Consider the following 26,388-nt stretch of genomic DNA (forward strand, 5'->3'; position numbering starts at 1 on the left):
TCCTAAGGTGTGTAAGATGTCTATCCAAACACAGTGTGTTGATACTTTTCCTGACGTGCTTCCTTTCTTTTGATGGAACTGTTTTGTTTTAGTAGAATTAGGTGCAGAAAAAAAGTTTCTTTGGTTTCGATTAAGTAGTACATAAAAAAAAACAGTCTCAAGTGTCTTTAAAGGAATATTATAGCCTTTGGCTTTTTGCTTTGGAACACAGACTCGAGTTTTCAAGGAGAGGGCCATCCACTGGTAAAACGTCAGTACAAAACACTGACATTGGATTTTGTTTTCTGAAGAAGGTCTGTCAAGCGGGAAAGGGGAGGTATCCATAGAGATTTTGAATATTTTTGGTTTTCTGTAGCGTAAACTTCAAAAAAGAAAATAAAAGACATATATAGGAGGGTTGTAAGCTATCTGGTTTTCTGAAGTAATCACAGTATGTTTAGGCTGTAAAACATTTTGTTTTACTTTTTCTTTGGTTAGTCATGTTTTTGGTTCTTTGGTGTGTGCGGTACCTTCTTCTCCAGATAGTACGAAAAATAAAAGAGGTAAATCAAAGACAGCATTGGTGGCATTGAGTCCTGTACTCAAACCTGACATAATCTAAGTATCAAGAAAAATAGACGTAAAAGTAACTAAAATATAATGGTTGAACTGCTAAAAGTAAAAACAAAAAAACAAAAACAAAATAAAGAACAAAAGAATAACTAAGAAAAAAAGGAAGTATCTGACTAGGAATGTACTGTGCAGTTAAAATGTCTCCTGAGTAACTACTGTATCCTAAATTAAAAAAAAAAACCTTCAATCATGTAAAGGATTATTTAAGATTATGTCGTAGGGAAACTAAACTAGAACCGGCAATTAATTCTCGGATAAGTGAATGTACGTTTGTGCTTAACACTGTACTTATACAATTGTACTTGTGTGGTTTCAGAACTGACTGAAAATTACACGGCTGTAGAACGGATTGTAATAAATAAAAACATCAAAAACAGTAAAAAAAAAAAAATTTAAATAAATAAATAAGAAAACATAAAAAGATAAGTCTTTGGATTTTTTTTGACATTGTGCTCAGTTATGGGCTGCGTGTAAAAAAGAGGAATAGAAGAGATGCGGTCGTAGAACTCTTGTGCTATGAATAGACTTGGATGTAACGCCATCTCGTGTTTTGCTGGCTTACATGTTAAACCCAGTGTCATGGTCTGACAAGCATGTGACATGTTGTAATGACTTTGAGTGTTATTTGGGGTTTCCAATAAGTGTCAAGTTGTTGACTGCTCGGAAGATGGTGCAGAATTGGTTTGCTGACCCGATGGACTCTCTTTATCACCTCCATGGTTCGGTTCCCAGTGGCAGAGGAGCGTTGCTAATCACAGCGCAGGGAACTTTTTGCTTTTTTTTTCCACTTGAGCCCAGTAGAACTTTTCACAAATACAAAGACTGTCACCAGTGAATGGCCCTACCAATAACAACAAAAATATATTATATATATCCTTTTTTCTCTCTGTTTTTTTTTTGGTTAGAGTTGAGTTGTGCCCACTAAGAAGCCATTATCCCCCTCATGCTTTGGTACAAGTGCTGGAGTTTGATGAACTTCCCCCTGTACTTAAATCGTCCTGCCATTTTTCCAGGCTCCGCCTCCTGGCGTTCATGAAGAAGTTACTGACTGTAGTGAGTTCCAAACCCAATTGCTGGGAAATAGTGATTTGCATTTCTTTGGACGGACGCTTGTTTTCTTTAAAGATGGCAAAAAGTGTTCTTCGTTGGAGATCCGTGAAAACTAGTCGGGATTTCTTCTGTGTGTTGTTTCTGTCTTTGTTCGGTTCTTGCTCTTTGCGTTTACATGCTTTAAGAATGAGAAAGACAAAATAACACTATTAATCACTGAGGCTTGTAAGAACTAAAACTGCACTGTAATCACAAATATAAAATACAGAGAACAAAGAATTTAGAATTTCCTTGAATTTCCTAATTTATTTATTAATTTTGAACTATTTTTAGCTTAGGTTCATATACACAAGCACCAATATTTTTATAACTTTATTACACTGTCTAAATACTAAAGCCTAGATGAAGCTCTCACATCTCGGACACCGATCCCAGAGATCTCATCTCAAAGACTGTATAAAAATATTAGGTAAATAACAAAAATCCAGTATCATCTTGAACAAGTTGTAAAAGACTTTACAGAACAGTTTCGGCAGCAGTTAGTACAATGAGTGTTATGAGGAAATAAAAGAAAAACACAAAAATATTGAAGTACGTTAGTGCCGTCATACCACCTAATTCTATGTTTCCGTACAACGTACCAGTTATTGGTTATAGGACAATGCATAGTCATAAAAAGCTATCCTCCCAGGCCTGCTATGATCTTAAAAAACAATATACAAAAATCAAATACAAAAACACACAATATATAATTTTCCATTACATTACACATTTTGTACGACTCATACCAGCTGACTTAAAGTAAAAGTAACCGCACAATATCAAAAGCTAGTGATTAAGCCATTAAAACACCAGATTTACTAATGAAAACCACTCTGGACATCAGAGTCAGGGAAGAGGGTCAAGGGGACATCTGTCCACTGGTTCATTTCATTTGACTAACCAGGGATCGAAGAGTGACCAATAGAAATTTACTGATCATGAAGGGTCATACGTGTTTGTGGTATTTTGGAGCTCAAGTCAAGGTGGGTCTTATAGACTTATAGACACTGTTGTTGTTTTTTTAGTTGGGAGCTGTGCATGTATATGTTATTTTAAGACCTGCTTAAAGGGATATTCCCATCTGGTGAAGTTTTCCTCTATTGACAAGATAGGGGATAACAAGCTGATTGATGATAGTCTAAGCGCTATGACCCACACCAGTCCTGAGAATAGGGAGAAAAAAATAGTGGGCACCCTGTGTGCACAGCCAGAACTAAATTATTTCTCTATGGATCCACCAAACATTCCCAAGTTCAGCACTCAACAGAAAATCAATGGAGTGCTGGACACGCTTAATGTGTGCCTTTTATTCCAGGGACAATGTTGTCTCTTGAGATTGGGGGTTACCAGCAGTCAGACCCCCACCAATCAGCTTGTTATGCCCTATCTTGTAGGAATACCCATTATCAATATTGTAAATCTAGTCTACTTTTCTGTATACAGCTCCTACACTGACCTACGTCTCTCCATGGTTACAGACTACAAACATGTAGTCAGGTGTTCCTCTCTTTCATCTGTTCTATTGTCTATTGGTTAATCGAAAATAGGGGCACAGAAAAAGACATCACTGCTAGATCAGACTACACAGGGTTTATTTGTAGTCTGTAACCATGGAGACACATAGGTCTGCATAGGAGCTAAATACACAAAATCATAAAAGGTTTTTAATCAAGCTAATGTTGCTTTTTTATTTTTTTTATTTTAGAAGCCATGGGACAATGAAAAATGTCTGAAAAGATGAAGAAAACTGTGTGTTTGACATATCTTTAGTACCGCGCACATCGAGATAAGCATTCTGACATGGAATCCTGCCTTTAGTGCTTTGCTGAACTCAACCGGTTTATTTTTATCAGGCATTTCAGTAATTCAGCTGGAATACGGGGAAGGCAGAGCTTTCAGCCTCTTAGAAATGCTCTTTATGGCTGTTAGTGGATCTCTGGTGCTAGGAGTATACGTTATATAAAGCAGGCATATATATAGACCAAAGAGATCCAATGACTAATGGACTCTTTTATGTCCTTAAAAGCTAAACTTTGTAGTAAAATGAGAATCTCTAGCTGCCGACACTTACTAACCAAGGACGACAATATAAGAACAATCAGCGATACAGGACGTTAGCTGCAGACATTTAAAGAACCTGCGCCCCCTTCCCCAACTTATATCCTACGGAGAACAATGCCATTACAGCCATGTGGTTTTAGACACACACAGAGTTGAGGTCATGCCACATAATACTGTCTCGTGTCATTATACCTATAGGCCTAATGGCACACACATAAGGGGAAGGCCTCCAAATAGGAAGGTGACTGGTAAAGAATATATATGGGGGCAATTATCTCATACAGCTGTATTATAGATTGAGGTGTGGTTGTCTTTAGCAACCATTAGGTTGCTGGGGGAAAAAGAGCTGATATATGATTGGTTGTTATGGAAACAACTGAAATTTTCATAACTCACTCCCGCTATGGGACAGATTTATCAAATCTTATGCAAAGAAACAGTCGAGTTGCCCATAGCAACCAATCAGATTTTAGCTTTTTGGCTTCTGAAAAGTGAAAGCTGCACTCTGATTGGTTGCTATGGGCAACTGCTGCACTGAACAAGGTTTGATAAACCTCCCCCTATGTATGCAAGGCTAGTCTATAGGCAAAAATGGCTTCTGCCAGGCCCCAGAATGGGGCACAAGCTGGCCTGGGCCTAAGATCTGACAAGAGACTGGTTACTTCAGAGCTGACATCTTCATTGTATGCCCAGTCATTGGCGAACCGGGCAACTGTACCATAGGCAAAATAATGCCTGTCAGTCATGTCCCATCCAAAACAATAAACACCATAAAGAAAAGCCTAATAGTATAAGAACAAGCACTTACAGGATTTCATGAAACTGGAGAATTCTGGCGCTGCGTAGTAACATCAAGTATCAATATGGAAAGAAAAGAAATAGCATTAAAAACGTGTATTAATGTGAATAGATGACATATTATGTACATTGTAGATGAAGGACTCGTGGAAATCTGTTCATTGTGGGGTGCAGTGAAGATCAGTAATAAAAACCTATGAAAAAAAAATAACATAAAAACGTAATAAAATTTTCATCCCTGAGGAAACCATTATGGCATGTCTACTCAAAACACTATAAGGTCCTACTCTGCGGAATGTACATATGGATAAAATCACATTTACATACAGAGACCATTGGCGGTATGTTGGACAAACTGGTCGGCCATTGGTCACTGTATGTGAGTGGCAAAAACAATATGGGACCCCCTGATTTAACACTGAGAAACCCCAAGGATACTACTGGAACTGCAAATTTTAGAATGATTGTGATCACAAAAAATTCTCCTAATAGGTTATAAAAATATACTACAGCCAAAGCTTATAATTGAGCTCTATGGAGCCTCACAGTTTTTTCTAACTCAGAGCGGGGAGAGGACGTGCTGCAGCGCAGTCCTCTCCCCACTCGTTCTCCTGATCGGTACGTCTGAGCACTCAGATTCGGACTAATCAAAACTTTTGACATGTCTCTATGAAATATCAAAAGTTAATTTTAAATTAACAGTGACACTTTAAGCACTGACAAAGGCTTTAAGAATAGAGTTGATCGAGCATGCTTAGTCGAGCACACTGCTTGATCGAGCAATTGCCAGTATCACGCTGGAGTTCTAATGTGTCTTGCAGAAACCTATTACAGTTTTTTGTTCTATTTTTTTATTTTTTGTTTTAAGTCCAGGCAAAAAAAAAATCAGAACATGCAGGGGGTGGGGGGAACATAATAAACAACAAACTTATAGTTACCGGTCCCCGTGCCTTTGCAGCCCCACGTTCTACTCCTAACCCCCCACCGGGATTCTTCATAACTCCCCTCCTGCTACATCACAACCTGACTGATAGAGGACCCACTCAGCCAGTCAGTGACTGGGGCAGGATACTGCTGCACTCACTGACTGCCTGAGCGGCTATCCCCCATCCTTTCCTGCCGCGTCGTGACGTAGTAAGACATGAAGAGAATATGACATCCAGCAGGGTCCGGGAGCTCCGTGATGTGGCACTGCAAAGGAACAAGGACCGGTAAATATGGTGGTCTTTTTCTGGCAATAATCTTCTATGTTTCCCCACCCCCTGCTGACCTTGTAATTATTAATTTGTTCGGACTTCTACTTTAACCCCTTAAGGACAGAGCCAACTTGCATTTTTGCACTTCCGTTTATTTCCTAGTTGTGCTTAAAAGGCCATAGCACTTGCATTTTTTCACCTAGAGACCCACATGAGCCCTTTTTTTTTGCGCCACTAATTGTACTTTGCAATGACAGGATGAATTTTGTCATAAAGTACGCTGCAAAACCAAAAAAAAATTTAATGTGTGGTGAAATTGAAAAAAAAAAACCCCCGCATTTTGTTTATTTGGGGGGTATGTGTTTTTGCGCCTTTCACCCCGGGGGTAAAACTGACTTGTTATATATGTTCCCCAAGTCCTTACGATTAAAATGATATGTAACATGTATAACTGTTAACCATGATGTGTTCTTTCTATCGGTACCTTGATTGCGCATTTATTACCTTTTGATCGCTTTTTATTACAATTTTTCTGGATTTGATGCGACTAAAAAATGCGCAAATTTGCACTTTGGGATTTTTTCGCGCTTATGCCATTTACCGTGTGAGGTCAGGAATGTGATAAATTAATAGTTCGGGTGATTACGCATGCGACGATAGCAAACATGTTTGTTTATTTTATTTTTTTTTTTATAACATGGGAAAAGACGGGTGATTCAAACTTTTATTAGGGGAGGTTTTTTTTTACTAATATTAACCCTTTTTTTTTCTTTTACACTTATACTAGAAGCCCCCCTAGGGAACTTCTAGTATAAGCACTCTGATCTGTCATTGATCTATGCTGTATATAGTAATACAGCATAGATCAATGAGATAGGTACTCGATTGCTTTCGGCTGCAGCAGCCGGAAGCAACCGAGTGCCGAGCCGGGATCAGCGCCATTACGGCGCAGACCCCGGCCGGCAGCAGACATGGAGATCGCTCCCGGGGGGGGGGGGGGGGGGGGGGGGGGGGGGGGCGATCTCCGCCACTAGACCACCAGGGATCGGGCTGCAAAAGTAATCAGATGCAGCTGTCAATTTTGACAGCTGCGTCTGATTACTTTATTAGCGGGCACGGCGATTGGACCGTGCCCACTAATAGCCGCTGTCCTGGGCTACATGCGGCACCCGGGACCGCACGGCCCCCCTCTGAACTCCCCGAGGCGACCACAGGCGCCCTGTGTCGTTAGGGGGTTAAACATCCCTTTAAGTGATGAAATATACATAAAATAGAACAAAAAAATTAAATAGGTTAACCAGGCCTCTTCTGCTCTGTTGAGCAGGGGGCATCTGGTTAAAGGAGAAGTCCGGGCAAATAGATTTTTTTTAACAAGTGCTGGGGAAGGGGAGGATAAAAGAAACTACATGTTCTTACCTCCCCCTCTTCAACACTGGTGGACGCGTACCACCGCTTCGGTCCCCAGGTCCCTGGCCACTTCCTGGTCTGAGCATGGACCTGGGTCATGACATGTGTGGTCCGCTCAGTCAGTGGCTGTAGTGGAGTCTTGCCATGGCTGCTGACTGGCTAAGCAGACCGCACACATCACGACCCGGGTTCCCACTCAGACCAGGAAGCGGCCAGGGACCCGGGGACCAGAGTGGCCATACATTGCTACCAGTGCTGGATCGGGGAAGTAAGAAAAGTTATATCTTTTATCTTTCCCCTCCCCAGCACTTGTTAAAAAACATCAATTTGCCCGGACTTCTCCTTTAAATGCTTGAGTCTCCCACTTATTTCAATGGGGCTCATTACTCGAACTGAGCACTCTAGCATTGAAAAATGCTCAACTCGCATAACAAGCACTCAAGCCTTTATTTGCTTGTTCAACACTATTTAAGAACCTACAAAGTCAAGAAAAGACCCAAGGCCGTCTTCCAATCGCTATATTACTGGCTGGACTACCAAAACTCTGAACACTGGGACGGCAGCACCTGTTTTTTTTGGTCATCCATAAAGAAAATTGTACACTGGGTCCACCAAACTGAAGGCATGGTGCTCTCCCAACCACTAGAGATGATCGAACAGCGGAAAATCTTAAGTTCTATAGAACTCAAACCTTGTTGAACCTTCCGCATTCGATTCCCGATGCCTTCCCGGTCCGTGGGGAAGGAGACAGCCCGGGTACCACCTGGAATTCCAGGATTCAGCTTAGGTAATAGGCTGTATCCCGGAATTCCAGGCGGTAGTCGGGCTGTCTCCTCCTTCCCCATGGACCTGGAAGGCATCAGGAATCAAATGCGGAAAGTTCCTCAAGGTTCGAGTTCTATAGAACCTAAGATTTCTGCTGTTCGATCATCTCTACCAACTACACTACACAACCTGAAGATAAATCAGTAATCCTGGGGATTGACAACTTTTTGGATCATGGGACAATAAATTCCTCAAGGTTATAGTGAATGAATTAGGTTGATTATTTTTATTATAAGAGGGAGAAGAAAGGTTCCTGATGGGACAATTTTCCAACATTGCCGCGTCCCTCGGCCTTATATATCACCTTACTTGACTTATTTAATGGCAAGAGCTCAGCCAAACTGATTTATAGCGATAAGATGACGGGCTGGGAGTGGGCGGGAATGTTGCACCACGTTTGCTAACAGACATATATATGGAAAGACGTTAATAATTGCACGCAGCTTCCAGGAAGAGCATTAGTATCAATAAATCACTATACGCTCCATTGTGGTGCAAATGCTCTCAAGGCTGCGGGGGTCTCTTTATTAGATCTCTTTAAAATATTGTGAAAGCGTAATCCTTTCACGGCTAAATGTAAAGTGACCGCATCAGTTGGCTAACATATGGGACGTGCACATAGCATTACTGCACAAGGGCCCTGCGGGTCACCCATCCCTCCAGTAAAAGGATTTCTCAGCATTGATTTTGTCACCTTTGGTATGTCATAAAATATTCATCAAAAGCAGAAGGTAAATAAATCCGTCCCATAATAATGCATATACAATGTATACACAACAAAAACCTAATGGAGCATTCTTATATACTCCTTGTCCAATCATCGGAAAATTGCCGCTCGGCAGCATTCACTTGAGTACTGCACTGTCAGGTCCCGAAAATCGGTATTCTGCAACCAGTGGTCCTCGATTTTTTTGCATGTGACTCCCCATAGAGACAGATACCATGGTGCATTAATATAATTGAAGATGTAAAGATGGCAGAGGACTCTAGTCTGGTGGAGATTCCAAGCGGAACCCCTGCCCGCGGACTCCACTCGGAATCCTGTCTTCTATCAGTTTCAGTGGGATGCCTCGTGCGCCTTCGCTCTTTGAGCCTCTCCGCTCAAAGAATTGACTTGTCATTAGACTGTATTTTATAAGGCTATGTTCACACAATGTAAGTTTCGTAATAATCACAGCCGTTAATGGCGATTTGCAACAACGGCCATGATAACTACGGAAGGAGTGCTGCCCTCTATGGAATCCCGGCCAGAGTGTATACACATAGGGCCACATGTATCATCCTGCGAACGGATGATTTTCGGCGGAAAGTGCCGATTTGCGTATTTTTTTATAAGCAAATGGCCGTTCTGCGAATAATAAAATATTCGCAAATCGACACTTTCCGCCGAGTACGCCAGGGGGGCGGAAAGGGGGCGTGTAGTGGGCGGAACGGAGGGCGCGGACTCAGAGTCCGCGCGATTTACCATCCGTTCCGCCCAAATATACGCCGAAAACCTACTCCAGTCCTCAGCTGGCGTAGGTTTTCGGCGGTGCGCACCGGCGCGCATGGGATTTATGTAGAGGCAGTCCGCCTCTACATAAATCTCCGTAGCGCCGCAGCTGCGGGGGCATAGTATACACTCCAGCCGGGATCCCTAGCGGCGCCACAAACAACTGACATGTCAGTTTTCTGCTGCCATTACTCATTAAATAGTGGCCGCAGAAAACCTGTCAGTGCACAAAATGGAGCGTGCGGCTCTGGCCGCACGATCCATTGTGTGCAGCGGGGAGATGGGATGTGGGCACACACAGAATGCACCGCATCCCAATTCATTAGAAGTTAAGATCATCTGGCTGGTACTGCAGTACTGGCTAGGATGATCTTCTCTGACACCGGCCGTTCCGTGACCTTGACGGGTCACGGAATGGCTGGTATCTTACGCCATGTGAACATGGCCTTAGGCTGTACTATGCTATAGTATAGTATACTGCATTATGCTATGGTTTCATGTGATACTACATTACACTATGCTATGCTATACTACATTATATTACATTATACTATACTATATTACAATACTATATGTTTCTATAATACACTACATATTACATTATACTATTCTATCTTGCAATACTATATGATTCTATACTATATGATGCTATAGTACATTACATATTAGACTATACTATATTACAATATATTATGCTATATTATACGATGCTATAATGTACCATATATATGCTATAGTACATTACATATTAGACTAGACTATATTACAATATATTATGCTAAACTATGCTATTCCACATTATATTACACTATACTATATGACAATATATTATGCTATACTATGCTATGCTATACTACATTATATTACATTATACTATACTATATTACAATACTATATGATTCTATAATACACTACATATTACATTATACTATACTATCTTGCAATACTATATGATGCTATACTATATATTGCTATAGTACATTACATATTAGACTATACTATATAACAATATATTATGCTAAACTATGCTATGCTATACTACATTATATTACATTATACTATATTACAATACATTATGCTATATTATATGATGCAATAATACATCACATTATATTACATTATGCTATACTATACTACGTCATAATGTGTTATATTACGTTATACTATGGTGTCATGTGACACTACATTATCTTGTGCTATGCTCCATTATAAAACATTATGCTATCCCATACTATACAGTACTGTGCTATGTTATATTGTATTACATTACATAATGCTATACCATATAACATTATCATATGCTATATACTAGTCTACATTATAATACATTATGCTATATTATAGTATGCTTTTATTTTTACCTCTAGATTACATTGTCACATACTGCGCTCTACTACTACATGACATACATAACATTACATAAAGCTATGATATATTATACCATAACATAATAAATGCTATACTACATTATAATAAATGGTGCTATGCTCTACATATCATCTTATCCTAACCTATTAAACATTAGATTACATTAGGCTATTCTATACCAGCTATTACATCATGCTGTACACCACTATACTACATTATATTACATTACGCTATGTTATACTATATTATGTAATACTATACTATAATATACGATATGCTGTGGAATTTAGATTCTACAAAGATAACAGGACTCTGGTTACTTTATACGCCTTTAAATATCCATGTATCCATAGATATTACTTATACATAGAGGCCAGAAGTGTTTCCTGAGGACTATGTGCTTCCTATGCGGAGGGAGGGGGAGGGGGTGGGTAAATGCATGAATTCTGGAACAATCGTCAGTAAAGCATTTAGCCTGGTTACCGTAATGGGTAATTAATCAAAGCATCTCAAGTCTTTATAGACTGGAAGAGAGACGCGTCTTTGGTTTTCATGTGAGTGATAACATAGCAATGTGCTTAGCGTGTGTACCAGAAAACACGTGATACTCTCCCTCCCCCCCTTACCCCATCCGCAAAGTGCTGGGTCAGCAGGATTTTACACAATAGAGGAAGACATAGCCCTGCAATGGATATGGCGGGCCGGGGATGGATGGCACGCTGTGCTCGTGATATCATTTCATTAGGGAAGCCATGTGGATTTGTATGTTGGTATGATCTGTAAAACCGGGCCTTAAAATCAATTTGATTACCTCTCTGAATTAAGTATGCATAACCGAGAGCAATTGAGATCAATATAAATCAGGTTAAGTAGTCCACTGTGTACAAAACCATTATGTAACAAGAAGCTATTTGACGGAGGATACAAATAAACACATTGTCATGGCTGACTATGGCATGTGTAATATTACAGAGCCCGGCACACTCTGCTACACCTCCCCATAGAGCCTCATGTTATAACTAATACGTCCCCTTAAGCAAGTGGTGTTTAATGTCTGCATAAAATATATGATATATAGAGCACAGAAATTCTCTACAATGTCAGCACTGCAGGTGGCGTCACTTCTGCCAACCAGGTCATTGGGCAACATAGAGAACCAACTATACTCCAGAGCTGCACTCACTATTCTGCTGTTGGGGTCACTGTGTACATACATTACATTACTTATCCTGTACTGATCCTGAGTTACATCCTGTATTATACCCCAGAGCTGCACTCACTATTCTGCTGGTCGGGTCACTGTGTACATACATTACATTACTTATCCTGTACTGATCCTGAGTTACATCCTGTATTATACTCCAGAGCTGCACTCACTATTCTGCTGGTGGGGTCACTGTGTACATACATTACTTATCCGGGACTGATCCTGGGTTACATCCTGTATTATACTCCAGAGCTGCACTCACTATTCTGCTGGTGGGGTCACTGTGTACATACATTACATTACTTATCCTGTACTGATCCTGGGTTACATCCTGTATTATACCCCAGAGCTGCACTCACTATTCTGCTGGTGGGGTCACTGTGTACATACATTACATTACTTATCCTGTACTGATCCTGAGTTACATCCTGTATTATACTCCAGAGCTGCACTCACTAAACAGATACACCTGAGCTTAATTTATTTATTTTTTTACAACATTTTCAGAAACCTGACACAAAACCCACCAGTGTGAACTGACTTTATATCTGCAGAAAAAAAATCTCCTTTTTTTTCCCCTTTTTAATTTTCTGACAATTTGCCTTTCCAAGTCAGGGATACGTCTGTAATATCTGCACAGGGATCTGCCTCAACCACACAAAAAATTAGGTTTAATTGAATTGATTCCAGTGCAGGAATTACAATTAGATACCCACCATTGTGTAAAAGTGAGGAGTAATTAAGCTAATCTGATTGCTCAATTACAGCGCCATTCAGCCGGGCTGCAGAAGACGTGATGTTGGGGGAGGGGGAAGGGATCTGAACCATGAGAGCCATCAGGTTATTGAGCCGGACCATTATTATGGGGTAAAATAAAACTTGCAAGCGTTTACATTATTGAGCAACCGTCCCGCAAAATGAGGGGTAGAAACAATTACGCGGTTGATAGAACATGTGACCACCATCGTAGGATTTCATGCAACACCAACCCAACTATAGGGGTTTGTCCATCTTCAGTATCCTAAGGGTTAACTAAAATGAATATGCTCTAGAAGCATATAGCATTGCTTACCTGTCTGCCCCAATTCTGAGACTACCAAAAATCCATTTGTTTTAAGGTCTTATTCCGGACTTCATGGTTGACCATCTGCATAGAATGATTATGATTCCCAGAATGCATTGTTTCCCCACAGTCCTCCCACCCCGCCTACTCCCCTCCCACAGCACTCCGGCCAGAACCCCACCCAGAGCTGCGCATTTCACTGTGGTCTACTGCAGCACCTGTTGTATTCACTTCCTGTCCGCTCTTTCTGTAGCATCATTCATCACAAGGCGTGACCATATGTTGGTAGTTTGCCCCATTTTTATTAACATTATGAGAGTGGGAGTTCTTCTTTGGAGGTCCTCATTGTTTATAGATCAAGGGAAGGAAGCTAACACTAAAGTGTCACCATCGCTTTTTGTTTTTTTAGTTTTTTTTGTTTTTTTTTGCAGGAATCAATAGTCCAGGTGATTTTAAGAAACTTTGTAATTGGGTTTATTAGGCAAATATGCCATTATCTGCATTCAAAAAGACTTTTCCCAGATCTCCTCTCCCTTCCTCTCTCTCCTTCACTGCTCATTATCAGGAAATCTCGACTCTTTTACATCAGTCGGGCCCTGTGTAACCTATGGAGAGGGGAGGGGGAGGAGGGAGATTAGTCGGCAGCAGACAGCAGAGAACACAGTGGGAGCTGTGTGAAAGCCACTATTCAGAGGTCAGAGAGGTCAGTGCTGACTTCAGAGGAGATAGCCCAGTGATGTAACCGTTTTGGTGCCTTATCTCTCTCCACCCCTCCCCTCTCCATAGAAAATTATGAAGACAGGGGGGAGAACTTTTAACTGCTTTTTCATGATAAATATGCATTATTTTTTGCTAATAAACCCAATTACAAAGTTTCTTAAAATTTCCTGTACTATTGATTTCTGCAAAAAAAATTTTTAACTGGTGTCACTGCCTATGTGGTCCAACCATTGGCATGAGAAACCAAGAAAATCCATAGGATGCCTATACAGTATGAACATAGGAAGAAGATACAGACTTATCTACCGAGTAGATATTGCCCTGGAGTTGAATCTAGGGCAGAGTAAGCCACGGGGACCATATTTCCTGACATTTCAGGATATCCTGAGCCCAATCCTGCTCCACCCAGGAAACCCCCTTAAACCCTCTAGAATCTGCACTTTGGACTATGTAGGACTCTCCGATAAAGGGCTGTTTTCTCATATTGCTTCAAAAAATAACAAAAAAACTGTGACCCCTACATAGTGAGAAAATGACAATTTGATCTCACGTCAATAGAAATATGATCCTTCCTGACACAAATATTGTAATCCCTCTAGATGTCTGGCTGGGTCAGGTACCCAGATCTTAGCAATGTAATATAGATAGCTCCTGACATCAGGGTTTCCAGAAACTTGACTATGTCCACAGAGAGCTGGATAGTCTTACCGCTCACACTGTCAGGACACACTGATATTTGCATCTTACAGTCCCATTCTTTATCTTTTCTTAATTCTTCATAATTCTCCAGGATTTCACAATGCCTGGTAACCAGAGATCTACATTGTGGTACAGCAGCTCTTTCTACCCCTCTCACAGCGGAAGTCCCAGCATCTTAACCTATGCCAATCATTAATGAAGCCATTTATATAAACACATTCAGATTTCTTTATCACCTTCCATTGTAAACCAGTCCTATACAGCAGTCCTACACACAGGTCTACATTGTGGGTATAGCATCTTTCTACCCCTCTCACAGCGGAAGTCCCAGCACCATGTGAAGTGCTGGACACAGATGAATTACACTAAAGGGGAAATTATCGGTTAATAATTGGCCTGTGTACAGTGACAGAGATCAGCCAAGGAGCGGGAAAACGCCTGATCCTCGATTGATCCAATCTTTGTGCGGGCAATAACATCAATTGCTGTGGGTCCTATTACACGGGACGATTATTGTGCGGAAAGTCGTTATATCGTTCGAACTTAAACGATAATCGTCCTGTGTTATTGCAGGCAACCATTGAAATATCGTTAGTGTGTCATTGTGTGTCGTTGATTTAGATCTGACCCCAAAATCGTTAATCGCTCACTAATTGTTCACTGTAATTCCACATTTGTTCGCTGTAATTCCACATTTGTTCACTAATTGTTCACTGTAATTCCACATTTGTTCGCTGTAATTCCACATTTGTTCACTAATTGTTCAGTGTAATTACACATTGTTCATTCATTTGCTGGGATCAGATGGAGTAAACGATCGTTGTAACTATGGTAACTAGCGATCGTAACTAACGACCATCGTTCTGTGTAATATAATGAACGATTTCAGGTTAATGATGAACAATCTCGTCTGCGATCTTTTATCGTTGGTCGTTAAACATTAAAAATCGCTTCGTTTAATAGGACCCTATCAGCTGCACATTTCCCTGGGTGAAGAGGGTTTGTGTGGCTGATAACAATACATTTCAATGGCTTCAAAAACAATACACTGCTGATCTCACTGATCGCAGTGTATGGCCACGGACGTTCAAAGATTAGATTATGTAAAAGGATATTAAGCCAATCAGCACCATAGAAACAGATTCTCGTCTTCTTCCACAGTACACCAGCTCTATCGGGGGATAACCCTGTTCTAAGCAACATGTTATTATTCATAATAAGCCGTTAATGACAGATGTCTTATGGAAGATCTTGGCTGTGAAAACCTTAGTGATCCCAACAATGAGCCAGTCCAAAATAAGCAGGTAGGTGCCCAAGATACAAATTACACTGTATCCTATGGTTACATTACTCTGTACAACTCAGTTAAGTAACTCATAGGGCATAGGATAAAAGCAATACATATATATCACAGCAATCACTGAGCTCAGGGAGCTCATTGAAAAAAATCCAACGAAGTACCCACTCATGAGTCTCCACTGATACATTGCCCCTTATAAATTTAAATATGCAAAAAAGGGGTCCGCGGAGCCTCAGCAGCGAGTCTCAAAACACAGGAATAGCCACAAGATCACCAAACCACCCTAATACATAGTCCCTATGGCCCACTCGATTGTGATTATTGGTACACAAATAGGGAAACACCAGGGTGGCCCCTTTTGTGTCAAAATCTAACTCTGTTGCGAGTATTGCGACATGACAAGGGTTTTCCAAGCCAGGCATCCATCCACAGACAGCTGTTTCGGGGTATTTGCCCCTCGTCAGTGAGGAGCAGGATATCTGGCTATTCCTGTGTTTTGAGACTTGCAACTAAGGCCACATAGACCCTTTTTCCCATATTTACATTTTTTTTTCACTGATCTCCCTGAGCTCAGTGATTGCTGTTTTGTTGGTCTATTTTTCATTGCCCCTGGTAGCCAAAGTCCTGCTCGACTCTGACGAGGGGCAAATATCCCGAAACAGCTGTCTGTGGATGGATGCCTGGTATGGTAAAATCTTGTTATGTCGCAATATTCACAACAGAGTTAGACTTTGACACAAAAGGGGCCACCCTGGTGTTTCCCTATTTATGTTCAAATACTCACAACCAAGTGGGACTTAAGAGGCTACCTATCAGGGTAGTTTGGTGATCTAACCCACTTGGGGCACCCCTTAGCAACAGGTTTCCTTCCCTGGAGGGATATCTAGCTATTTCTGTGTTTTGAGACTCAACAGAAGCTCCAGGGACCCCTTGTTTTACATATATATACATATACTGGTATTATACCAGTATAAACTCCAGTGACCCAGCACCAGTGATCCTGACATGATAAATGAACGCTATTGTTTTATCATAGTCTCTGACATCCACCTCCCCTAATAATTGATCATTATACTAAATGCTTCAGTAAATACTCAATGACCCAAACATCGCTTTAGTCCCTGCTGTGACCCCTTTAAATTTCTCATTTACACTACTGTTCCTTGTGCACACGACAAATAAGATCAATGAACTTATATTTCTATATAAGCTGTGTGTATACTGTGAAAAATAATATGGTTCTTACCATATATACAATACAATCTGCCCATAGTAAAGGAATTGTTTGGTTTAAAATGAACTATTAGGCTATGTTCAAACTTCAGGAACATATAGGGCTAATGTGTCCATCTTATTAAATAGAAGGCAGCTAATGATGTTCATGATCGTTTCTATGATACTATGATTCTATAATACGAGGCGGCCAACTATATGTTTCCAAAGTGGGAACATAATCTTAGAGTATAAATGAGTTAAAAGGGATTATCCAGCATTAGAAAAACATGGCCACTTTCTTCCAGGGACAACATGATTCTTGTCACCAGTTCAGGTGAGGTTTGCAATTAAGCTCCATTCACTTCAATAGAACTAAGTTGCAAAACCTAGAGAGTGGTGCTGTCTCTGGAAGAAAGTAACATGGTTTTCTAATGCAGGATAACCCCTTTAAGAAGTAGTTAATAAATTGGAGTAACTTATTGAGTACCCTCATTGACAAAGATCATCTATTAGGACCCAGAATGTCCATGCATTCCACAGACTTCAATTAACAACTGTAATACAGGGGGCTTGGCCGGGACGTGAAAAAGGTTTAGTGGGTTGACCTGAAACGTTGCTACCACTGTATTTTGGGCACATGATAGAATAGTTTTTCTTAAAGTGTAACTGTCATTTAATTTTTTTTTTCCCAGAAATGCATAGGAAGCGATTTTAAGAAACTCTAATAGGTTTAATTAGGCAAAAAAAACTCTTTCTGTAGCCTCACTTCTTAACTTCTTATTATCAGGCAAAGCTGTCTTTATTACAGAGAAGCAAAGTGAAGAAAGGGTTGCTGAGTCCATTATAACCTAAGGAGGGGGGAGGGCTGGAAGAGCAGACAGGCAGCCCTACTGTTTGGAGACTGTCCAAGCACCTTAAATACTGGATTCACAGGTCAGAAAGGTCAGTGCTGGTCTAAGAGCTTGGTGAGAGAAGATTGCAAGATGTAGTGTTTTGCAGGGCTACCTTTTCTCCCCTCCGTGCTCCCTCATCCCCCTCGACCCCTCCCCTCTCCATACAGCATTATGCACACAGAAATCCTGCTTCTTTTGAAGTGTGTGTGTGTGTGTGGGGGGGGGGGGGGGGTAGGGAAACAGCGTGTTAAGTACAGAAGGAAATATATTTTGTTTGCCACATTCTGCCGTCTCCTCATGTATCGCCCTGTAGGAGCTTTCCCCGCTTGTTTTCCCAGGCCTGGTCTAATAAATGTTGCCTATGGTCTATTATTAGCAGAATTACCCATGCACTCCCTAAATTTGCTGCAGATCCCAACCAGTTCGTCAAACCGACTTCTATCCCAATCAATAAATTTGTGAACAAATAGCACCGGCGAAAAAAGAAAATCCTTCAGAAGCTCGATAATGTTCCAGCGAGCCAGTTCCGTTAATGACTTCATCGCCTTTCATTTGCTGCATAAATGAGCTTCAGCGCTGAGCTGAGACGGGATGAAGCCGGCTCTGTCACTCATTACTTCTCCTCCTCAGCCAGTTCCCTCTAAACTAAATTAATGATGTGATAAAGTGAATGACAAATCTACATCTGCTGAGAGGGGCCGGGACTTTGGTATTTTGAATAATTTATTTCCGATCGGTCATCATGCCAACATTTATAACCTATTGTATTACGGCCTGGCAGAGGCAGAGAGCTTCGTACTGCGCCTGAATTATTAATGGCGCGCTGGACTCGGAGCCTCGGCCTCAAATGGTAACCACCTCGCATTATAATTGCATCTTACACCGGAGAAAAAAATAAACACGAAAAAAACTGAGAATCTTATGAACTGAGGAATTATAATATTTTATTTGTTATTGGCTTCCTGTCTGTAGGCTTTGGGTTATATAAAAGGATACGTTGTTGGGTAGCTTGGAAAAGTTGGGTTGTCTGGCCATATTTCCTTCCTAGAAGTGTGGTATATGTTCTCTTCCTGGGTGCTGGCAATCCCTTTCCTTAGGGTCCTATTACACAAGGTAAGCGCTTCATGGCTGCATGCCCAAACACCTGATACCTTACCTCTCCCCGTTCCCGGTCTTCTCTCCTGTGCTTTGCAGCTTTCCGATGCCGGCGACAGCAGTGTCTGAGCGGGACCGGGGAGAGGTAAGGTATCAGGGGTTTGGGCAATCGTCAGCCATCAGCCGCACATCTCTATTACACGTAGCGATGCGCGGTCAGCACCCAACGATTTAAGGTCCAAACCTAAACCAAAGATCAGCCGATGATCGTTGTCATCAGCTGATCATTGTCTGTATTACACGGAACGATAATCAACTGAATCGGCCTGATTCGGCCGATTAACGCTCCGTGTAATGGGGCCCTTAAAGGGGTATTCCAGTATCAGAAAATAATTTTTAAATAAAACCCCAATACACATAACTTCTTGACAGGAAGCTAAACATAAAAGAACAACACAATGTGTATTTTCTCCTGCTTCCTGACTCCTCCTTCCCTCTTGTCCTATGATATCACCCCACACCTTGAATGATGTCACCCCTAAACTTTAGTGAAAACTTTGCACGTAATACCACAATTGCAAAAATAGTAGAAATTATGTCTTATTTATTAGTCATTCCCTAAATGAAAGGGGTTATTCAGTGTTAAAAAAACATGGCCACTTTCTACCAAAGACAGCACCACTCTTGTCTCCAGATTAGGTGTGGTTTGAAGTTAAGCTCCATTCACTTCAATAGAGACTTTTGTTGTTTCTGGAAGAAATGCTGATGCTGGATAACCCCTTTAAGGGTAAGTTAAACAAGTCTGCCTATTTCCAGAAACAGTGCCACACCTGCCCATGGATTGTACTTAGTATTACTATGCCACTTTTGTCCATGGGTTGTACTAAATATTACTATGCCACTTCTGCCCATGGGTTGTACTTAGTATTACAATGCCACTTCTGTCCATGGGTTGTAATTAGTATTACAGAGTCCCCCTGTCCATGGGTTGTACTTAGTATTACAATGCCACTTCTGTCCATGGGTTGTACTTAGTATTACAATGCCACTTCTGTCCATGGGTTGTACTTAGTATTACAATGCCACTTCTGTCCATGGGTTGTACTTAGTATTACAGAGCCACTTCTGTCATGGGTTGTACTCAGTATTACAATGCCCCTCCTATCCATGGGTTGTACTTAGTATTACAATGCCACTTCTGTCCATGGGTTGTACTTAGTATTACAGAGTCCCCCTGTCCATGGGTTGTACTTAGTATTACAATGCCACTTCATTCCATGGGTTGTACTTGGTATTACAGAGCCACTCCTGTCCATGGGTTGTACTTAGTATTACAGAGCCACTCCTGTCCATGGGTTGTACTTAGTATTACAATGCCACTTCTGTCCATGGGTTGTAATAAATATTACAATGCCACTTCTGTCCATGGGTTGTACTAAATATTACTATGCCACTTCTGTCCATGGGTTGTACTTGGTATTACAGAGCCACTCCTGTCCATGGGTTGTAATAAATATTACAATGCCACTTCTGTCCATGGGTTGTACTAAATATTACTATGCCACTTCTGTCCATGGGTTGTACTAAATATTACTATGCCACTTCTGTCCATGGGTTGTACTTGGTGTTACAGAGCTGTAAGCGTCATGTTTTGACTTTATCTTAATCCCCAGACATGTCCAGATGATCTGCCAAAGTCTGAAAGATTTCTCCAAGATAACCCAGGATACATATCCAAGAGATGACATCTTATATTGCTTCCTATGGTAAATCCTGGGCTGATGCTGCATTTGCAAATCTAATGATCTGATGTCCAGACTATACAGCTGCTGTCCATGGTGCTGAACGCCACAGCTACAGGATATCAGCTGCAACCTCCTCATGTCTGCTCTATACTAGTGCTCCCATAGCTGCAGCTCTCCGGCTACTGCAAAACTACAACTCTCATCATGAACTAATAGCCAAAAGCCTAAAATCAGTCTGAGGTCCAGGCTGTTTAGCTCACAGAGCATTGTCTACAGTGGATACAATTGTATCACCTCTCAGCTGAGAGCAGGACTAGCTATGTACAATGTATCAGTCTGGAGTCCAGGCTGTAGAGCTCACAGAGCATTGTCTACACTGGATACAATTGTATCACTTCTCAGCTGGGAGCAGGACTAGCTATGTACAATGTATCAGTCTGGAGTCCAGGCTGTAGATCTCACAGAGCATTGGCTAGACTGGATACAATTGTATCACTTCTCAGCTGGGAGCAGGACTAGCTATGTACATGTTTATAGCTTCTGAACACACTAGTGTTCTTGTTCGCTGACAGTAAGTAATGGTGAGGTATCAAAGAGTGAAGAGGTAATTGCAAATAAATAAATAAAAATAATAAATGAGATCTGCTACATCTGTACTAGGTCAACCTGCAGTCCTATGTAAAACTACAGATAACATATTGTGATGTAATCAGGGGTAGTGCAGCGGTAAAGAATTATTCACAGAATAACACACATTACAAAGTTATACAACTTTGTAATGTATGTTATGTCTGTGAATGGCCCCTTCCCCATGTCCCACCACCCCCACCAGTGTACCCGGAAGTGTTGTGCGCTATACATTACCTGTCACGTGCCGACACCCGTCTCCGATCTTCAGTCAGTGACGTCTTCTTCGGCCGGCCGGCGAACAGCTCCAACTGACTCCGAATGCCGGCCGCCCTCTGCAGCGTCATCCGATGCTCAGCCGCGATTGGCTGAGCATAACTGTGCTCAGCCAATCGCAGCTGAGCACAGTTGTGACGCGGCGGAGGGGGGGTGGCGGCAGGGATTCGGCCGTCCTTCCGAAGATGACGTTTGGCACAAAATGGCGGACGGCCCTCGACACGGATCAGGTAATGTATAATGCACCACACACTTCTGGGTACACGGGCGGGGGTGGTGGGACACGGGAAGGGGGCGATTCACAGACATTACATACATTACAAAGTTGTATAACTTTGTAATGTGTGTTATTCTGTGAATAATTCTTTACCGCCGCACTACCCCTTTAACCATTTGTGTTTCTGCAGTTATATCATGTAATATCAGGGCTTATAGACCGAATACAAAAACAGTGAAAAGAAGTACTGGTAATGCCACATAGTGCCCATAGGTGGAGCTGTTGACCAGCCTGCGGTTAGCATCAGGCTGTGTATTTGGAGGCTTTGTGCTGGAGGAGCTGAGGGGACACTGCTCTGGCACAGCTTGTTGTTTCCTCACATGCACTCAGGCTTTAGTGCCAGCAAAGTAGCAGCCATGTCTGCAGACAGCGGTGTGTGATGTGCGCCATTATACTCTATATCTATCTGTTCCATACTAAGCGGTGCGTACTCAGTTGCATGCACTGGCAGTGATTGTGTTGCTTTTGCTAATCCTGCCCCTCCTCCCCCTGTGATTCAGCAATGTGGAAATATAAATAATTGATGCAATGTTTTCAGTGGACACAGCACAAAGTGTGAGCGGTGGAGTGTCATCCCCTGCTGGAGCAGCCGGGGGACTGAAGACCATGCTGGTGGTGGTGGTGGTCACCCATGACTTGAGAGATAGATAGATGAATAGATAGATAAAAGATGACTAGATAGATAGATAGATAGATAGATAGATAGATAGATAGGAGATAGATAGATAGATAGATAGACAGACAGACAGATAGATAGGAGATAGATAGATATGAGATAGATAGATAGATAGATAGATAGATAGGAGATAGATAGGAGATAGATAGATAGATAGATAGATAGATAGATAGATAGATAGATAGACAGACAGACAGACAGACAGATAGATAGATAGATAGATAGATAGATAGATAATAGAGAGATATGAGATAGATAGATAGATAGATAGATAGATAGATACTTCTGTCTGGAGTGCACTCTAAGACCTGGTGCAGGAGTGCCAGCAACGGAGAGTGGATAAATGTCTCCTCTTCAATATAATCAAGAAGTCGCAGCACATCCAAATCGTGCAAAATTCAGTGTATTTATTTCATGGTAACAAAATTAGCCAGTGCACTGGCTAATTTTGTTACCATGAAATAAATACACTGAATTTTGCACGATTTGGATGTGCTGCGACTTCTTGATTAGATAGATAGATAGATAGATAGATAGATAGATAGATAGGAGATAGATAGATAGATAGGAGATAGATAGATAGATAGATAGATAGATAGATAGATAGATAGGAGATAGATAGATAGATAGATAGATAGATAGATAGAAGATAGATAGATAGATAGATACATAGATAGATAGATAAATAGATAGATAGATAGATAGATAGATAGATAGGAGATAGATAGAGAGATAGATAGATAGATAGATAGATAGATAGGAGATAGAAGATAGATAGATAGATAGATAGATAGATAGATAGGAGATAGATAGATAGATAGATTAGATAGATAGATAGATAGGAGATAGATAGATAGATAGATAGAAGATAGATAGATAGATAAATAGATAGATAGATAGATAGATAGATAGATAGGAGATAGATAGATAGATAGATAGATAGATAGATAGATAGATAGATAGAAGATAGATAGATAGATAGATAGATAGATAGATAGATAGGAGATAGATAGATAGATAGATAGATAGATAGATAGGAGATAGATAGATAGATGATAGATAGATTGATAGATAGGAGATAGATAGATAGGAGATAGATAGATAGATAGATAGATAGATAGATAGATACAGGGCCCAGTTGCATTCTCTACATTGCTTTATGGAAAGGAACATTATATTACATCTCTATTAGCCGCTCACCTCAATCCTCCACATCTCCACTGGAGTTAGAGGGAAGCCTTGATGTGGCCATGCTAAGAAACCAGAGTTTATCACATTATAGGCGTTATCCCAAAACCAAAAGCTATCCCCTGCATAATGGGAGACAGCTAGCTGATCGGTGATTGGTGGAGGTTTGACAAATGGGATCCCCACAGATCATACTAACAAGGTGTACTGTTCATTCTTGGACAATGCTCCATTCTTCTCTATGGGGCATCTCAGTGCCTGGCTATATAACTTCTTCTTGTCCCCGTTCACACCTTAACTATTAGTAAGCAAAAACCACAACACTTTGCCAGATCTGTTGCACAACATACACCCATGGCACACAACTGCCTCCGTGGCTCATACTTGGCTCCATTGGCTCCTACAAAGATGTCTGCCACTTAAATAGGAAGAAAACAGCACAGCAATAGTATTTCTATTGAACATTGTGGAGTCAGTGAAGAAGCCTTTCCCATGGATGAGCCTACAGTAACATTCCCTACAAGTGACTCAGCACCAGCCATGGATGGAAACAATGACACAAAGTATAGCCATGACATCTATACTGTACGTCCACGCCAGCCCTGGGCGCTGTACACTATGCGCTCGCTGAACTCTGCTCTTTGGTCGCTGTAAAGCAAACACTATGTCCCTATCTATATAGTAGCTAACAGGCTAATGACTCTATAGATAACACTCACAATGAATCCCTTCCATTAATAATGAATCCCTTCCATTAATAGAAGGGCAGGGCGGATCCTTCCCTAATAATACATAGGAGCTCCTTTAATCCGACATTCAATAAATCGACATTCCAACATTCGGTTCAATCAAGATAATCAGGAATCTTATAAGAGTGATCAGAGATGGAGGGTCATCAGGCTGACAACACCGAACAGGACACGTCATGTCTACTATGGTCCGGAAGGTCGGATGATCTGGCAAAGGGCAAGATAGAAGGAACATTTAGTGGAATACTTAGAATGATAGATAGATAATAGATAGGAGATAGATAGATAGATAGATAGGAGATAGATAGGAGATAGATAGATAGATAGATAGATAAATAGATAGGAGATAGATAGATAGATAGGAGATAGATAGATAGATAGATAGGAGATAGATAGATAGATAGGAGATAGATAGATAGATAGATAGATAGGAGATAGATGGATAGATAGATAGATAGATAGATAGATAGATAGATAGATAGATAGATAGATAGGAGATAGATAGATAGGAGATAGATAGATAGATAGATAGATAGATAGGAGATAGATAGATAGATAGATAGATAGATAGATAGATAGATAGATAGGAGATAGATAGAGAGATAGATAGATAGATAGATAGATAGATAGATAGATGATAGATAGATAATAGATAGGAGATAGATAGATAGATAGATAGATAGATAGATAGATAGATAGATAGATAGATGATAGATAGATAATAGATAGGAGATAGATAGATAGATAGATAGATAGATATGTAGCAACAATCTGCAGCACACCAAATAGTAAATAAAGGGTAATTTATTCCATCTAGAAGTGCAGGTACAAAATACAACGTTTCAACTCAATCCAGAGTCAGAATGAATGACTCTGGATTGAGTTGAAACGTTGTATTTTGTACCTGCACTTCTAGATGGAATAAATTACCCTTTATTTACTATTTGGTGTGCTGCAGATTGTTGCTACATACATTGGGGATCCCTGGCTAAAGGACTTACTCGGCAAGCACCCATTCATCGAGATTTGGAATGTGCGGCTTCTCTTTCTATTCTAGATAGATAGCTAGATAGATAGGAGATAGATAGATAGATAGATAATAGATAGATAGATAGGAGATAGATAGGTAGGAGATAGATAGATAGATAGATAGATAGATAGATAGATAGATAGATAGGAGATAGATAGATAGATAATAGCTAGATAGATAGGAGATAGATAGATAGATAGATAGATAGATAGATAATAGATAGATAGATAGATAGATAGATAGATAGATAGATAGATAGAAGATAGATAGGTAGGAGATAGATAGATAGATAGATAGATAGATAGATAGGAGATAGATAGATAGATAGATAGATAGATAGATAGATAGATAGGAGATAGATAGATAGATAGATAGATAGATAGATAGGAGATAGATAGGTAGGAGATAGATAGATAGATAGATAGGAGACAGATAGATAGATAGATAGATAGATAGATAATAGATAGATAGGAGACAGATAGATAGATAGATAGATAGATAGATAGATAGATAGATAGATAGAAGATAGATAGATAGATAGATAAATAGATAGATAGATAGAAGATAGATAGATAGATAGATAGATAGATAGATAGATAGATAGAAGATAGATAGATAGATAGATAGATACAGGGCAGTATTAACAGCTGCTGCTGCCCTAGGCACTAAACCTGAAGACGTCCTATCTTAGGGACCGTGGGGGAGAGTGGTTTCGGAATCGCATTTTTCATGGTTTTTAACTGCTTAAACATAAACAAATTTCCACATTGAATCAAC

The 26,388-nt window shown here is 40.6% G+C and overlaps 1 protein-coding gene across 2 annotated transcripts in view; it reads right to left on the bottom strand.

The window, feature by feature from the left end:
* Window positions 1-743: 743 nt before the first annotated feature.
* The window catches only part of ONECUT2 (one cut homeobox 2), a 39,199-nt gene continuing 13,554 nt past the window's right edge, over window positions 744-26,388 (bottom strand). Inside the window, exons 2-3 of one of the 2 annotated variants that reach the window (XM_069964799.1) lie at window positions 4,574-4,603; window positions 744-1,840 (exon numbers count right to left, since the gene is read on the bottom strand). In XM_069964799.1, the coding sequence (XP_069820900.1) occupies window positions 1,554-1,840; window positions 4,574-4,603 (317 nt within the window). In that variant the 3' untranslated portion in view covers window positions 744-1,553. The remainder of the gene's footprint in view (window positions 1,841-4,573; window positions 4,604-26,388) is intronic. The other variant, XM_069964800.1, reaches the window with a different exon arrangement.

Source organism: Dendropsophus ebraccatus, chromosome 3 (genome assembly GCF_027789765.1).
Source record: "Dendropsophus ebraccatus isolate aDenEbr1 chromosome 3, aDenEbr1.pat, whole genome shotgun sequence".
Classification (NCBI taxonomy): domain Eukaryota; kingdom Metazoa; phylum Chordata; class Amphibia; order Anura; family Hylidae; genus Dendropsophus; species Dendropsophus ebraccatus.